The following is a 17475-nucleotide window of genomic DNA, read 5'->3' on the forward strand; positions in this document are numbered from 1 at the left end:
TTTTGACGGTCTTGAAAAAGGTTCCCAGTGGAATCGAAATGTCGACAAATATATGTGGCAATCTATTTTTCAATTAAACTTGAATTCAAATTAAGACTCTTATTAATGTTTTGGAGAGTGCTCTTATCCAGGCGACTGGGCTTTGTGTTGATATATATATATATATATATATATATACAGTCAGGTGCATAAATATTGGGACATTGACAGACTTTTCATATTTTGGCCTCTATTCACCACCACAATGGCTTTGAAATGAAACAAACAAGATGTGCTTTAACTGCAGACTTTCAGATTTAATTTGAGGGTAATTACATTCAAATCAGGGGAACGGTGTAGGAATTACAACGGTTTCTATATGTGCCTCCCACTTTTTAAGGGGCCAAAAGTAATGGGACAAACTAAACAATCCAAAATCTAACTTTCATTTTTTAATACTTTTGCAAATCGTTTGCAGGCAATTACAGCCTGAAGTCTGAAACGCATAGACATCAACAGACGCTGGGTTTCATCCCTGGTGATGCTCTGCCCGGCCTCTACTGCAAATGTCTTCAGTTCCTGCTTGTTCTTGGGGCATTTTCCCTTCAGATTTGTCTTCATCAAGTGAAATGCATGCTCAATCGGATTCAGGTCAGGGGATTGACTTGGCCATTGCATAACATTCCACTTTTTAGCCTTAAAAAACTCTTTTGTTGCTTTTGCAGTATGCTTCGGGTCATTGTCCATCTGCACTGTGAAGCGCCGTCCAATGAGTTCTGAAGCATTTGACTGAATATGAGCATATAATATTGCCCGAAACACTTCAGAATTCATTCTGCTGCTTTTGTCAGCAGTCACATCATCAATAAATACAAGGGAACCAGTTCCATTGGCAGCCATACATGCCCACGCCTTGACACTACCACCATCATGCTTCACTGATGAGGTGGTATGTTTTGGATTATGAGCAGTTCCTTTCCTTCTCCATACTCTTCTCTTCCCATCACTCTGGTACAAGTTGATCTTTGTCTCAATTGTCCATGGGATGTTGTTCCAGAACTGTAGTGGCTTTTTTAGGTGTTGTTTGGCAAGCTTTAATCTGGTCTTCCTGTTTTTGTGGCTCACCAATGGTTTACATTTTGTGGTGAACCCTCTATATTCACTCTTGTGAAGTCTTCTCTTGATTGTTGACTTTGACACATATACATCTACCTCCTGGAGAGTGTTCTTGATTTGGCCAACTGTTGTGAAGGGGTTTTTCTTCACCAGGGAAATAATTCTTCTGTCATCCACCATAGTTGTTTTCCGTGGTCTTCCGGGTCTTTTGGTGTTGCTGAGCTCTCCGGTGCGTTCTTTCTTTTTAAGAATGTTCCAAACAGTTGATTTGGCCACACCTAATGTTTTTGCTATCTCTCTGATGGCTTTGTTTTGATTTTTCAGCTTAATGATGGCTTGCTTCACTGATAGTGACAGCGCTTTGGATCTCATACTGAGAGTCAACAGCAACTGATTCCAAATGCAAATGTCACACCTAGAATCAACTCCAGACCTTTTACCTGCTTAATTGATAATGAAATAACGAGGGAATAGCCCACACCTGTCCATAAAATAGCTTTTGAGTTGATAGTCCCATTACTTTTGGCCCCTTAAAAAGTGGGAGGCACATATAAAAACCGTTGTAATTCCTACACCGTTCACCTGATTTGGATGTAATTAACCTCAAATTAAATCTGAAAGTCTGCAGTTAAAGCACATCTTGTTTGTTTCATTTCAAAGCTATTGTGGTGGTGAATAGAGGCCAAAATATGAAAATTCTGTCAATGTCCCAATATTTATGCACCTGACTGTATATGTGTGTATATGTATATATATATATATATATATATATATATATATACACACACATAATGGCCCCTATAAAATCGGCATCATCGGGGAGGAGCTTAGGCTGGATGGAGTGTGCTGGGATCAATATGGTTTAAAATGAGAAAATCTTGGAATCTAAACCCGTATTTATCTCTCTTTCTCCCACTACGGGGCAATCCAGCATTTCAAAATGGTCAAGCCAATTACCCCTTTCGCTCTTGGTCAAAAGCAGGACTCTCCTCAATTAGACGCATAGTAGATACCTCTCTGCACATATCATTACATTTTTCACAAGCTGTAGAAAAATTTGACTTCTTAAAACTCCAAACCTTTGCCTATTTTCAATCTAAACATTATGTTGGCAAAGTTCTCCATAATCTCTCACCAAACGACTGGAACAATTTACTAGATTTGGCCTTCACCCGACCTAACCACGTCCCCAGATTGATCTCTTCTTTTTATTCTATTATACGTACACCCTCTTTCTCTCGTGATCACCGCACGGGTATTACGGTATGGCAGGAACAGTTTCCACATCTCCAAATGTCCGACATATTAAACACTCTCTCATACTCACTAAATACCTTATCAGCGACCACATACAGAGAAATAATATTTAAAATATTTTATAGAGGCTACTTATCCCCATCCCGTGCGCATACATTTGGTCTGTCTAACTATTCTTCTTGCCCCAAATGCAACACCTCTCCTGCCACTTTGTTTCACTGTGTCTGGAGCTGCGATTAGATTAAACAATTCTGGGTGCAAATTGAACACTTTATAGCTTCAAATATCATTCAAACATTTGCGTTGGCCCCTGAAGGGCTGTACTGGGGTTTCTTGATCTCTGTGCTCGCTTAACACTGGGTAGTCGGAAGGTCATTACTATAATCGCCAACGTAGCCCGAAAGAGTAGCCTGCAGCAATGACTCTCTCCTCACCCTCCTTCTCTCAATATGTTTAAAGACAAACTCTTCTTTATATTTAAAATGGTCTGGGTGGAAGCCTTCCTTCGCGTAAAGAGGTTCTTTGAAACCTGGGAACAGTATATCTATTCACAACCTAATGACATAAAAAAACTCATATTCACATGCTTTCAACCCGGGAAATGGCTACAATCCCAATTAGCCTCTGATAACCATAGACTCCAATTGTGAAGTACGACATATGATCCATGATTTCATATTGTCATACACCATAGATGGTCCCTTGTACTGGGTCTACCGCATCACTTTACCCTACTCCCTTTCCTTCCCCTTACACCCTCCTGGCTATTCCTCCAATACCCTACCCTCACCTAATCTCTAATTTTTCCTGTTTTCACTTCTTCTTCTCACAAAGTTTTCCTAGCTTCAAATAAAACACAATTCGTTAACTCTTTAAGCTTATTCATCCCTTCAATGATGAATCTTTGTGTATTTATTATGTTTATCAACAAAAATAAAAAAATTGATGACACAGATTAAAAACTTTTCATGTTAAATGTATTCATGAGGAACCTGCATTACGATATGGACTATTTCTTCTTGTTTGTCTGATGATAAGACGACATAAAGTAAAACAAGAGACACTCAAACTCAATTTTATTATTGTATACTGATATATTGTGTTGTTCTGTATCTTATAATCCCTCACGATTGTAAACTTTTTCTTGTCTCAATAAAAAAATATTGATATAAAAAAAAAAAGAATATCCATGTTTGAAGCCAGATGGTTACATCAAATTGACTGAGATACTAATTAAGTCACATGTGCTCAAACATGGATAGCCTTAAAATCTGGTCTGTAATGATGGAATTTGGGAAACTGGTCTTGGGAATGCCTCTTGGGTTTACTGAATAATAGTGTTCCTCTCTTTCACAAAGCTTGGAGCCTGTGGTACCAATAAATACAGTATTACCATTCTTCCAGGAGCTTCTGAAATAATTTTTTTGCTTGTCTTTTAATCTAATGGTTTTACTAATGATTTTTTAATACACATCTTTACATCAAAAATAAGATCTGTGTTCAGGTTTTCTCCTCCTTGCATGTTGTGGATTTTTATACCATTCCATGGCTCCACGTGCCTATGTTCCATTATATGTCATCAATGAATACAGAAAGTGGTAAATGATCTTGGTGCATTTCATTTTATGTTCACAAGTTAAAAATAGATTTACTATAATTTCATATTGTCAGAAGAGTGGGAAATGTTATATGAAATAATTTGGTCTTCATACTGTAATATATAGATATTAAAAGTATAATCTTTTTATCCAGATATTGATGATAATATGTTTGTGAAAACTTCCACTAAAGAAGAATGGATTTCTCAAGGAGATTATTACGCCAACCACCACTGTTGGAAGGTACACCTTGTTGAAGTTTCTTCAAATAAGTGCTTACAAATGCTCACTATTTGTTGATATGTCCGTACCAGCTGAATGCTCCCATTGCTTTATCTGTTCCGCATAACAATTTGACGGGACCAATCCATGTTCTGTGTAAAATTGTGTACTCCATCACAGCAGCTTCATGCAAAACTTAAACTTCTATTAAGCTGCTTTTATGGTGAATATATGACTAACTACATAAAGATTAAATATGTGATATGAATAATGTGTATTTCTTCTTCTGGTTCCATAGGGTCCACAGGATCTACCTTGGGGTATGTAGTTGGATCGCATACAATGCACCAAACGGCAAAGCTTTGGAGCTCCCAGCATGCACTGGTCCTCCTCCCTATATATCCCACCCCCAGCCACAGGCGTTCAGTTTTTTGTTTGGTGCGTGGCAAGATGCACCTGTTATAACAGTGGGACTGTTAGGCAGTCCTAGGCTTTTTTATTTTATGCTTTACCTTAAGTTTTTGTTTTTGAACTTCAGAGTTAAGCGGTATCATGTGCTGTGAAAGACGTTTGCACTGCAACTCATTCAACCTCCGCTGACGCCGCAACACCAGCACTGCTATATGCCCTGAGGTTCTCAGCAGGCCTCAGCATGGCTTGGCTAGCGGCTTTCGCTGAGGTCCGGTACTGCAGTCGGCTCACGGAGATGACAGATAAGCGATTCCTCTCGGGGAATCGAGCGCGAAGCAGTCCTCCGCCTCCAGTGTTGAGACACATCAGAGGCGGCTGTGGGTGAAGGCCTCGTGCAACGTGTCCTCACTAAGGCGGCCAGGGGCATATCGTCTGTCGCCGGGTAATGGGTCACTAGAGTGCACTTGTCAACGTCTTGCTGCCGTGAGGTCAGCGTCCCCGGCCGTGAAAATCGCAGCCTAGGGGAGATAGGCGCTCCCCCGGCCACTCCTCCCCCCAGACGCAAACTTTAGGGTACGGATTCCCGCGTCTGGTTTGCTATAATTGTCCACCTCATGTGTGAGATGCGCGCAGTTTAGCATTTGTCCGTGCATTGAAGCAGTTGGTCTCAGAGGTTGGTCTGTCTCTCTATATACCTCTACCTTTGGTTTGGCATATAGCGAACTCTATATCCTACCATTACCCCTTCGGGGCTGGTCAGTAGATCCAGAGTCCATATTGCTTTAGCAAATATGCGTATTTATGCATTGTATGTGACTGTATAATAGCTGCTATGTGTACACTGCCTGTTTTTTCAAAACTGTCGTGTTCAGCTATCACTGTGTTTCTCTTCATCCCTCTGAAGGTGTGTGGGGTGTTTCATTGATACAAAGTCACATTGCATTTATATTGAATACCTTATACCATTTATACATTGTCATGTCTGAAGGTAAAGGTGAGGATGAGAGCTCTCCGGTGCTTATTTCCTGTAAGTCCTGTTCTGCATGCTTATCGGACCATGATGTTAACCAGTATGGATTGTGTAATAACTGTTGCAAACAGCTATCCAATATATCTGGTACACCTGCACCAGAACCAGAGTCATCTTGGATGGCCATTACGCCTAATTAATAGGCAAAGCCAAGGAGGTACGGGCTCCGGCTGCTGTAGCGCCTCATGCTATGGGGTACGCACAGCATGTGCATCCTATGTGTATGCCCCCCCATGAATCCCTGTTTGGGTAATTTGGCTGCTCACTCTAGTCAGAGTATACTGCCATCTTCAGCCTCTCCGCAGGTGGATAGACCAGTGGTAGTAAAAAAGCAGCGGCATAAAAGAGGTTCTCGTCATGTGTTGCTTCAGGAGTCTGACTCGACCTCCTCATTAGACTTTGATACTCAGGAGTTCTGGGTCTGTCTCAGTGACAGAGGACCATCAGTCCCTGGTGGATGTTCCCTCTCTAGTAAGAGCGGTCAGATCTGTCCTCAGTATGGAGGAAGAGGAGGTGTCATTGGCATCTAAGGAGCCAATCTTTAGGCGTCAGGCGGTGACTAAGAATTATTTCCCTCAGTCTGGGCAGCTGCCAAATCTCATTTCTGAAGCATGAGATACTCCTTGTAAGCATTTTCATGCCACAAGGAATATAACCTCTCGGTACCCATTTGCACCAGGAGTGTAATAAATGGGAAATTCCCCCAACAATAGATGCTCATGTGACGAGATTAATCAGGAGCGCTACGTTGCCCATTCCTGCAGCATCCTCTTTAAAAGAGGTTACAGATCGAAAACTGGATAATCACTTGAAATCAATGTTTTCACTATCTGGAACTATTACTAGGCTAGCTACGGCTGTAGCTTGGGTGGCCAAGGCTATGGAGGAATGAACGAAATCTCTGGAGGATACTATAGTTGATCCAACCAGAGAGCAGCAGTCCCTTCTCGGCCAGATGCGGAAAGCAGCTATGTATATGGGGGAGACGGAATTGACGCAGGCATCCTGACTTCTAGGGTCTCGGCTAACTCAATTGCAACTCGAAGAACCCTTTGGCTAAAGACCTGGAAGGCGGACGTAGGGGCTAACAAGGCTCTGGAATCTTTGCTTTTTGCAGGGAAGGTAAAGTTTGGGCCAGGATTTGATGACATAATGACTTCTTTGGCAACACCGAAATTTGCTGAATTGTCATCTACGTCTACCTTTAGGAGGCAGTCGTCATCTCTGTCCTTTCGTCCACAGGGTAGGACAAAGAAACAGTCCTCGGCCAGACAGTCAGTCCCACAGGAAATCACAGCCCAAGAAACCTTGGTCTACTAAATGCCTGGCTTCCAAGCCAGACGATAGAGCCTACTGTCTGATGGGGCGGGCCGCCCCCTGGAGGATGTCATGGTTGGAAGCCGGCTTTTACAGTTCGCCTAGGCCTGGTAGCAGACAACTACAGATGCCTGGGTGTGAGAGCTGGTCTCCCAGGGTTATGCCATCACATTCCTAAGGCATCCCCCTCAGAGGTTTGTTGCTACAAACCTTCCTGCAGACTCGGTCAGAGCTTCGGCTACCGGGAGTCTATTGGGGCACTCCTGAGGTCAGGAGTCATAGTCCCTGTTCCTGTGACGCAACAGGGAAGGGGTTATTACTCAAATGTATTTTTGATTCAAAAACCCAATGGTTCTCACTGCCCTATCCTGAATCTGAAGTCTCTCAACTGTGCCCAAATTCCATATGGAAACTCTACAGTCAATTATGCTGGCGCTGGAGCCTGGAAACTTCATGGTCTCACTGGACATACAAGATGTACATCTGCATGTCCCGATTGCAAGATCCCACCAGGCCTTTCTCAGGTTCGCGATAGATCAGCAACATTACCAATTCCAGGCTCTACCCTTCGGTCTGGCCACAGCCCCTCAGGTATTTACCAAGATAATGGCAGTCATGATGGCTTGTCTCAGAAAACAAGGAGTCAGGATACTGCCATATCTAGACGACCTCACGATATTGGCACAATATCAGGAGAGATGTCACAATATCATCTGTGGATGACCATTGTCTGCCTACAGGAACATGGCTGGGTAATCAACTGGAAAAAGTCTTTTCTTTCTTCATCTCAGCAGATGGTGCACTTGGGGGTGCTGCAGGACTCTTTGGGACAGAGGATTCTTCTTCCAGAGGACAAGATTGTAGCACTTCAGTATCATAATCATCCCTGTCTTTACCAGGATTTACCTCGGCTGGCTTTGACGGCATGGCTCTTGAGTCATCCATCTTAAAGGCCATGGGTTTCTCTGCTTCTGTGATTCAGACGATGCTGAGAGCAAGGAAGCCTGCTTCTGCTCGCATCTATCACAGAATTTGGTGGTCATTTTTCCTTTGGTGTTCCCACAGAAAATATGACTCTAAAGTTTTCAGGGTATTGAGAATATTTTGTTTTCTTCAGGCTGGATTAGACTTAGGTCTCCGCCTGGCTACCTTGAAAGTCCAAGTTTCGGCTTTGACAGTTTGGTTCCAGTGCAAGATTGCTCCTCCGCCGGTTGTTAGAACATTCTTACAGGGGGTTTTGTGGCTGCAACCTCCATTTCTCCCACCGGTGGCACTGTGGGATTTGTCTTTGGTTCTCAGGGCACTGCAGCCGTATCCCTTTGAACCCTTGGATAAGGTGGAATTGAGATGGCTGACTGCGAAGACACTTTTTCTTCTCGCCATCTCTTCATCTCGCAGAGTTTCTGACTTGGCAGCATTGTCATGTCGTTCTCCATATTTGATCTTCCATCCAAATAGAGCGGTTCTCCGTACCAAGACGGGCTTCCTCCCAAAGGTGGTTTTCCATTTCCATATAAATGAGGAAATTGAAGTTCCGGCCTTAAAGTCTTCAGACCTGTCTACAGGTGAAGCTTCCTTGGATGTGGTTCGAGCGCTTCGTATTTATGTGGATAGGACCAGTTCCATCAGGAAATCAGATTCTCTCTTTGTACTATATGGATTTCATAAAAGAGGATGGCCAGCAAACAAAGAGACGTTGGCTCGCTGGCTTCGTATGACTATTTCTCACGTCTATACACAGGCTGGTCTCCCTGTTCCTAACAAGGTGACAGCACATTCCACTCTGTCTGTTGGACCATCGTGGGCGGTAAGACATGGTGCCTCGGCTGAACAGCTTTGCAAGGCAGCCACTTGGTCTTCTGTTAATACGTTTTTCAAATTCTATGCTTTTGATACGTTTGCCTCCCAGGATGCTTCCTTTGGGCGGCGGATTCTCCTCTCTGCGCATGAGCGTCCCCACCCTTAAGGGAACTGCTTTAGGATGTCCCCAAGGTAGATCCTGTGGACCCTATGGAACCCGAAGAAGAAATACAGAATTATGGTATAACATACCTTGGTTAATTATTTTTCTTCGAGGTCCATAGGGTCCACAGGGCACCCACCCTGACGCCCCTGGCCTCAGTTGTATCTGTTCTTCAGCCTTTTTTCAGAAATTCCCTCTTCGTATGTTGAGTGTTTCTTGTGCAATTTTTCTTCCTTGCCCACTCTTCGTCTCTTCGCCTGTGGCTGGGGACGGGGTATATAGAGAGGAGGATCAGTGCATGCTGGGAGCTCCAAAGCTTTGCTGTTTGGTGCATTGGATGCGATCCAACTACGTATCCCAAGGTAGATCCTGTGGACCCTATGGACCTCGAAGAAAAATAATTATCCAAGGTATGTTATATCTGTATTTTCAGGTTGCTGCAAAGTGTTACCAAAAGGGTGGAGCCATTGAGAAAGAGAAACTTGCGTTTGCCCATGATGAAGTATTACATTTGCAGTCTATGAAAACCAATCCAAGGTGAGCACAGACCATTCAGATTGCATAAGCATGTACACATCTTCTGATCTCTTTATCATAGAAGTTGTGATGTATCTGCCTTTTTTCTCTCTTGTGACCAAGGACATGAACAGGTAAATGTCTTCTACTTTTTGAACTGTAATCCAGTGACTATTTAAAAGTGGTGATTAATAGACACTGCTGATAATGTATTTGTGTAATTTGTGATATTTTTAACCATAGGGAAAAACAAATGGGATACATGATGCTTGCCAAGACTTACTTAGAATGCAAGGAATCAAAACTCGCTCTGAAATGTCTAATGAAGGCCAATAAGTTTAAACTTTGTGCAGAACTTTGCAAAAAACTCGAAAAGGTAAATGGCGAGTAAAATAGAAATGGGTTGTACATCTGGGGCTTTATAAGTATTCCTTCCATTTCACTGCAGTGAAATTGTAGCATTTTTTAATGGATGCACAGATATATATATATATATATATATATATATATGTCTATATATGTGTATGTATATATATATATATATATATATATATATATATATATATATATGACAGGTTGAGTCTCCATTATCCAAATATTCCGAAATACAGAATTTTTTTGGGCATGACTGAGATAATGAAACCTTTGATTTTTGATGGTTTAATGTACACAAACTTTGTCTAAGGCACAAATTATGAAAAATATTGTATAAAATTACCTTCAGGCTGTGTGTATAATGTGTATATAACACATAAATGCATTCTGTGGGTATATTTGGGTCCTAAGATATCTTATTATGGTATGCAAATATTCCAAAATACGGGATATTCCGTTATCCAAAATACCTCTGGTCCCAAGCATTTTGGATATGGGAGACTCAACCTGTGTGTGTATGTATGTATGTATGTATGGCATGACTGAGATAATGAAACCTTTGATTGTTGATGGTGCAATGTACACAAACTTTGTCTAAGGCACAAATTATTAAATATAATGTATAAAATCTCTAATCATAGCATTGCTTACCCTGGACGAGTGCATGATTTGCACTCGACTCCTGGAGTAGAGGATCAAGGCATTAGAGGCCAGATTTTTCAACTACTCCTCCTCTCTCAGTGAGCAGAGGGCCTCATTCAGAGCCGGACGCAATTTGCGGACGGTCGTTCAGGAAAAGGGGATGGCTATTCAACTGAACTGTTCGCTCTTTGCGGTCTGTTCACGCCTCTATGTCTGAACGAGCGAACAAAACTTGCGGTCGTTTTTTGGATAACTACGCCCCCTGGCCGCTCGCATCTTACCTCATGTCCGCTATTTATTAGATTAATCGAGTACATCGACCAGGGTATGAACTGCTCGCTATTCTTGTGGTTGGTTTTTCCTACCACAATCTTGCGAGCAGTTCTGACTATAAAATAACCCAGTGACGTGGTCAATGACGCTGCTGTATTAATTATGCACACCCATAAAACGCCCATTTTGACCTTTAAGCACGCCTGCGTTCAGATCTCCACTCCCCGTTTACAAGCACCTTCCCCTGTTACCACCCACATACACCTCCTCCTGTCACTCATATTAGCAGGCATTCGCTATTTAGCGAACAAATGATTTTCGGCCACACTGACTGGTTCGCGCATGCGTATTATGAATGATCCGTACGCATGCGCAGTTGGGCAAACATCGCTCGGAACGAACGAGCGGCCGCTTACGAGCGGCTCTGAATCAGGCCCAGAATCCCATCTTTTCCTTCACCTACAGGTAAAGTTAAGTCCCAGAACTCGGATACCCTTCTCTGGGGGTTGAACTTGATATTCCTATTGGAGGTATTGGAAGCAAACACATTTAGAGTGGGGAATGGGACTCTTTTTCACCACAGATGCAAGTCTGAGAGGATGTGAAGAGGTGTTTCAGGAACAGCACTTCCAGTGCCACTGTGTATCACTGGAGCGAGTCTGCTGATAAAACATATTGGAATAGCCGGCGGTTTCCTACACTATTTAGACAGCAGATCTGCTTTTGTGGAGTCAGGGTACAACATCATGACAGTGGCGTACAGTAATCACAGTGCATAGGTCCGGCGATTTTAAAGGAAGTAGGCCGGATTCAAACTTGGGTGGAAAAGTTTGCAATGGCAATCTAGTAAATTTTCATTCCAGGTGTAGCAAATTGAAGAACAGACTTCCTCAGCCGGTAGAACGTGCATCCAGGGCTCTACACCTGTAGGTCTTTTTTCACCTAGGGTGGGGTCTTCCTCAGGTCGACCTCATGATATCAAGTCAAATTCATGAACTGACTTTCTACTGCTCGAAGACAAGAGACCCGGAGGCAGTGACTATGGAGGCATTGTCAACACAGTGACAGTTCAAGTTGCCTATCTGTTCTCTCCATTCCTCTTCTCCCTTGGATTTTACACATCAGAAGGGTGAAGGCCTTGGTATCTCCGGATTTACCTAGCGGATCTTGGTATTTCATCCTCCAGCTTCCGCAGATCGAGGTTCCGTGGCCTATACCTCTGAGAGAATTTCTTGTACTACAGGTTCCTTTAGTCTATCCAAAACAGCTATGTTTGGTAGCGCGGCTCTTAAAAGGGCTATTTTCAGAAGTACAGGAATCTCATCCAGGGTAAGCCCTGCTATGATTAGAGCTAGGAGGGAAGGTTATTCTAAGCATTACCACCGTTATGGTAAAACTTATGTTGACCAGTATGACTGTGGAGGGGCTCCTCCTACGGAAATCAACCTAGCCACAGTTCTGTTTATTTATTTCTTTATTTTTTTTCTGCAAACAAGTTTCTCGGCCGGTATGCGGTTGGTTTTGCTGAAGGTTTATTTTTCAGCTCTGATGGTTTTCTTCCTGAACAAGTGCATCATGCATACCGGAGGTTCAGACTTTCTACAGGGTGTGATTCAGTTGCATCCACCCTTTCTTCCTCCAGCGTCTCATGGCATTTGGATCTCGTATTTTCTTTATTACAGTCTCCTCTATTCAACATTTTTTAGTTGGAGTTCAGATACCTTCATGGAAAGTAACACTTCTTCTCACACTGGCATCAGCCAGGAGGGTGTCGGATCTGAGAGCTCTATCCTGTCGTCCTCCATACTTGATATTTCATGAGGACAGAGTTGAACTCCGTACTAAACTGGATTTACTTTCAATAGGGGGTTTCGGCTTTCTACATCAACAAAGCTATTGTGGTACCGTTTCTTCCACGACATTTTCCTTAGTCAGGATCCTTAAATTTTGTTAGGGCTCTTCGTTTTTATATGGTAGGGACTGCAGCTATATACAAAGAAAGCTTTCTTTGTTGTATATGATGCTGTTCGTCCTGGTTGGCCAGCTTCCACAGAGTCACTGGCCCTCTGGATTCGTCTGACTATCTGTCAGGTGTATATGACTTTACCTAGGGGCCTTTCTTTTCTTCTATTACAACACATTCGCTCTGTGGGTTCCTCGTGGGCATCTGCTTTCGGGGTTTTCCCATGTAATTACTTTGCCGAGCGGATATGCGTCTGGCCGACATTCCTTTTATTTTATTTTTTTCTAGATTGGCAATGTTTGCGGCCTATGCAGAGCACTTTGGCCGTTCTGTTTTGTAGGGTTCTCAGCGCTTTCCCGCTTGTAATGGGAGCTCTGGTACGTCCCCACTGTCTATGCTCTCCAGTGTCCCCTAGTGGATGAAGGAGAAAACAAGATTTTGGTACTTACCAATAAATCCCTTTGTCCGATTCCATAGGGGACACTGGACGCCCACCCTGCGCTGTTCCTTCCTGCCAGGGTTGGGGTCTTTTTATGTTATGTGTGTTGGACAGTGGTTTGTTGTCTCTGGTTGTGTTACGGTTTTTTCAACCTTCTCCTATGTTTTGTGTGCTTGCTTCGCCTCCTCCTCTTCCGTTTGTCTTTTGTCAGCTCAACTCGGGCACAGTTTCCTAATACTGGGGCTTGGAGGGGGGTATAGAGGGGGAGGAGCTAGTCACACTTCTTAAAGAATTAAAGTGCCAGCTCCCTCTCAGCACCGTCTATACCCCACTGTCTATGCTCTCCAGTGTCCCCTATGGAATCAGAGAAAGGGATTTATCAGTAAGTACCAAAATCCTGTTTTCTAGCATATAATATAACCTCTTATTTGTTTATAAGGTGACACTGCACATTACTTCAGTGTTTTACTGCGCTTAACTGTTAAATATGGTAGGGTACCACTTTTTTTAAGGTGGTCCTTTAAACATTCAGTGTTTTTTCCCCCGATTGCACACACTAGTTAGTAGTAAACCAAAGTTTGTAGGGGTATTCCTTGGAACACATTCCTATGTCTTCCAAGGGTCAGGCAGCTAAAGTCCCCATGGAGGAGGGCGCTGCTGTGTTGCGTCCAGTTTCTTGTCAGAACTATTTTGTGTCTATTTCAACTCCAACCCAAGATCACTATGGCTTGTGTTAGACTTGCTTTACAGGGGCGCAGCATGAGAGCGCTTTGGTCGCGGGTCCCATTCAGTAACCAGCATGGGCATCGACCCTGTCACAGACTATGTTGCAGTTGGCCAACCAGCTGCAGGTCTCTTGGCCCGCTCTTCCTTTACCTACAGCAACCTTACCTAAACCGGCATGGGTTCAAGGTTAGTCTCAGTCGGCCCAGGACCTAGTGCAGGTATCCAACTCGCTACAGCAGAGGCTGGATCAATGCGGAAGTAGTCTAGATGAGGTTCCTTTCTTTTTGGCTGTGACTCAGGGGGCTCCTCGTGTCCTGAGGATGATGTATCTGTGACGTTAGATTGTGAAACATCTTCTGTTCCAGAGGATTCACAGTACCAGATGGATGTGGATGCCTTAGTCAAGGCTGTCAGGTCGGCTTACTTAAGGATTCTGACAGCATGCCTATGGTGGAGGCGCCCTTTTTAAATAGAAGAAAAAGGAGACGACAATATTTCCTTCCTCTCAACTGGAGGATCTCCTAGCAGAAGCATGGTCACACCGTAACAAGCGTTTCCTAGTATCCAAACGCAATTTGAACTTTTACACTCTCTCAACTGCGGATAGGGCTAAGTGGGAGTCCCCACCTCCGGTGGATGCCCACATTGCCCATTTGGTCAAGTGCACTACCCTTCCTATCCCGAATGTGTCCTTTCTTAAGGACCCTACAGATAGAAAAATTAAAAATGTTTTTTTTTTAATCTATTTTTTACAATGCAGGTGTGGCTCTCCATCCAGCTCTCATTTCTGCTTGGGTGGCCCAAGCTTAGGGCGTTTGGAAGACTCTCTCTAGACGAAGACCTTCGTATGGGTCCCCGCCGATTTGGATTGCTGTCCAGGTTACAGCTCAGCCATGAGGCCATTGTTTATTTGGGAGAAGCGGCCACTGACACTAGCCTCCTTTCCTCCAAGGTCGCAGCTTTCACAGTAACTTCAAGACGAGTGTTCTAGCTGCGTGCTTGGAGTGCAGAAGCAGAATCCAAAAATGCTCTGGAAGCCTCGCTTTTCAGGGGTAATATTTTGTTCGGGCCCAAACTGGATAAAATTGTGGCTACAGTAGTTTCTTCCCGTCAGTGGCACCTACTGTAAATCGAAGCTTTCTACTTCAGGGTCCACAGGGGGTCCACAGGGTTGATCTTGAGGTATAGCTGGATCTGGATCCACGGGCGCCACGCAGTTAAAGCTTTAGCTCCCAGGATGCACTGGGTCCATCCACCTCTATACCCCGCCCCCGCGCCACAGGCACCTCAGTTTAAGTTGGTGCTCGGCCGGAGTCGGGTCACCGTTAATGCAGGGGGCTGCTTAGTAGCCCCTATGCTTAATTTTATTTTATGAGTTTTTCAGTTTTCATTTACTTTTAAAGCTCTTTAGAGCAGCAGCGTCGACCGTCCATGGGATGTCCAAGCTGCTGCTCCTACACCCCACCGGCGCCGTGACGCCAGTACAGATCTGGGGATCGTGGCGGGACCCCAGAGTCTACTAGCCAGGCTCTGTGGGTATCCCTTGACTGCTGCCGGATCGCCGGGGAACAGGTAAGAGTGCATGCAGTCTCTTGCCTCCGGTCTCTGGGAACAGTCAGGAGGCGGTGGCGGTGGGCTCCCCCTCTCAGGAGGCAAAACCCGCGTATCAACTAGACCACCAGGGAGTAAAATGCCGGCAGCGGGAACTGGCGTTCCGGGGGTTAAATGCTAACCAGGGGAGAGAGCCTTCCCTGTCTAGCAGCTCCTCCCCTCAGCTCAGCGCGCCTTTCCGCTCGGGTCTGGCATCGCTGAACTGCATCCTCCTGCGGCCGCTCCTCCTCTGAGGTCTCCGGCGGCCATCTTTTTCTCTAGTGGCAACGCAGATCTCTCAGGCAGCGTGTGGTCCGATCCCCCTGTGTACCTCTCCCCTGCTAAAGGACAGTGAGCCTGATTCAGAGCCGGACGCTCTGAATCAGGACGGTTTTTTTGTGGGTTTTTTTGTGCGGCCTCCTGGCCGCTCGCTTAGCTCGCTTTGTGCGGCCTCCTGGCCGCTCGCTTAGAGCCGGAAGCTCACCCACTGACATCACTTGTGATGTCAGTGGGGCCGCCCCCAAATGGCAGGCGTTCCTTCGGGAACGCCTCCGTTTGGCCAGCCACCCCCCCTGCCCGCCTCCAAAACGGGGCAAGCTGTCAATCAAAATCGGCAGCTGCCCCGCTTTGGTGTGAGACCTGTAGCGATGGAGCGCCCATCGCTAGCCGGGTCTCGTGCATGCGCACGTCTGAGCCGGCGTGCGCATGCGCAGTGGCCAAACATTGACCCGCTCGCGAGCAGGTCTAAATCAGGCCCAGTGTACACAGCACTATAGCCCTCCCAGACACTGAATCTGGGCAGGTTGATTGTAGTGACAAGGTGCAGTGAGTATTCTTCTGCATGGTATGTGACTTTTGCTATTGCTGACTGTCTATGCTTTATTTCATAAATACTGTCAGTCTATACCTATCCATTTTTTCTACTACAACCCTGGCAGGTGTGCGTGGGAGGGGCTTCTCTCTGATCTCACACACACACACATATATATATATATATATTATGTCTGACAAGGAAGTAGAGCGCTCCGCTGCTCCCACTCTGTTCTCCTGCAGGGGTGATTAAGGAGAAATTCTCGTTGCACCCGATTAGTCTACTTCAGCTTGGTATACTGACCTTCTCGACCAGTCTATAGACTCCACATGGCGTCTCCCTCTCAGGCCAAACCTTCTGTCTCCGGGCCAAGGCCAAACCTTCTGTCTCCGGGCCAATTACTTCACCCGGACCTCGGACACCTCGCCTTGACGGGGTGGCTCTTGAGACATTAGTCTTAAGCGAAAAAGGTTTCTCCGCATTAGTCAGTCTGGCAGACCTACTATGATTGGTGTGCGGTCCAGTTTCTAAATACTCTGTTTTTTTGTTTGTCCCGAGTCTTGCCCTTTTTACAGGCGGGTTTGGATTTGGGCATTTTGGCTTTCTTCCCTTAAGGTTCAGGTCTACACGCTCTTGGTTCTCTTTCAGAGAAAGATAGCATTGTTGCCGGATGCCCAAATCTTTCTACATGGTGAGCTTCACCTTCAACTACCGTTTGTTCCTCCGGTGACCCCGTGGGACTTGGTTTTGGTGTGGTTGGCCCTTAAGGCCTCCCCTTTGTTTCATTTGAAATGGTGGACCTTCTTTGGCTTACCTTGAAAACGTTCTTTTTGCTCGTCATTTCCTTGGCCCAGCGAGTATCTGATTTGAGTGCGTTGTCCCATCGCTCTCCTTTTCTTATCTTTCATCTGGATCGGGCAGTTCTACGGACACGCCTTGGCCACCTTACGAAAGTCGTGTCCCATTTCTATATTAATCAGGAATTGTGGTAACCTCCTTTTCCATTCCTGACTCTTATCCAGGGTTGGACTTCCTTGATGTGGTTCGGGTCCGCTGTGTTTACCTGGATAGGACACGGGATATCCACAAATCTGATTCTCTTTGTCTTTTACGACTTCAACAAACACGGCTGGCCGGCCTACAAGCAGACCTTGGCCCGTTGACCTCGCTTCACTATCCACCACCAAGGCAGACCAATTGGCTCCGGTGCTCATTCCACCAGGTCGGTGGCGACTTCATGGGCGGCT

At 44.9% G+C, this 17475-nt stretch overlaps 1 protein-coding gene across 1 annotated transcript in view; it reads left to right on the top strand.

Annotated features, from left to right (window-relative positions):
• TRANK1 (tetratricopeptide repeat and ankyrin repeat containing 1) overlaps window positions 1-17475 on the top strand; it is a 181577-nt gene that overhangs the window by 146560 nt on the left and 17542 nt on the right. Inside the window, exons 19-21 of the mRNA XM_088464408.1 lie at window positions 4105-4193; window positions 9327-9430; window positions 9653-9785. Of these exons, the coding sequence (XP_088320534.1) occupies window positions 4105-4193; window positions 9327-9430; window positions 9653-9785 (326 nt within the window). The remainder of the gene's footprint in view (window positions 1-4104; window positions 4194-9326; window positions 9431-9652; window positions 9786-17475) is intronic.

Source organism: Taudactylus pleione, unplaced genomic scaffold (assembly GCF_031769625.1).
Source record: "Taudactylus pleione unplaced genomic scaffold, aTauple2 ptg000054l, whole genome shotgun sequence".
NCBI lineage: Eukaryota > Metazoa > Chordata > Amphibia > Anura > Myobatrachidae > Taudactylus > Taudactylus pleione.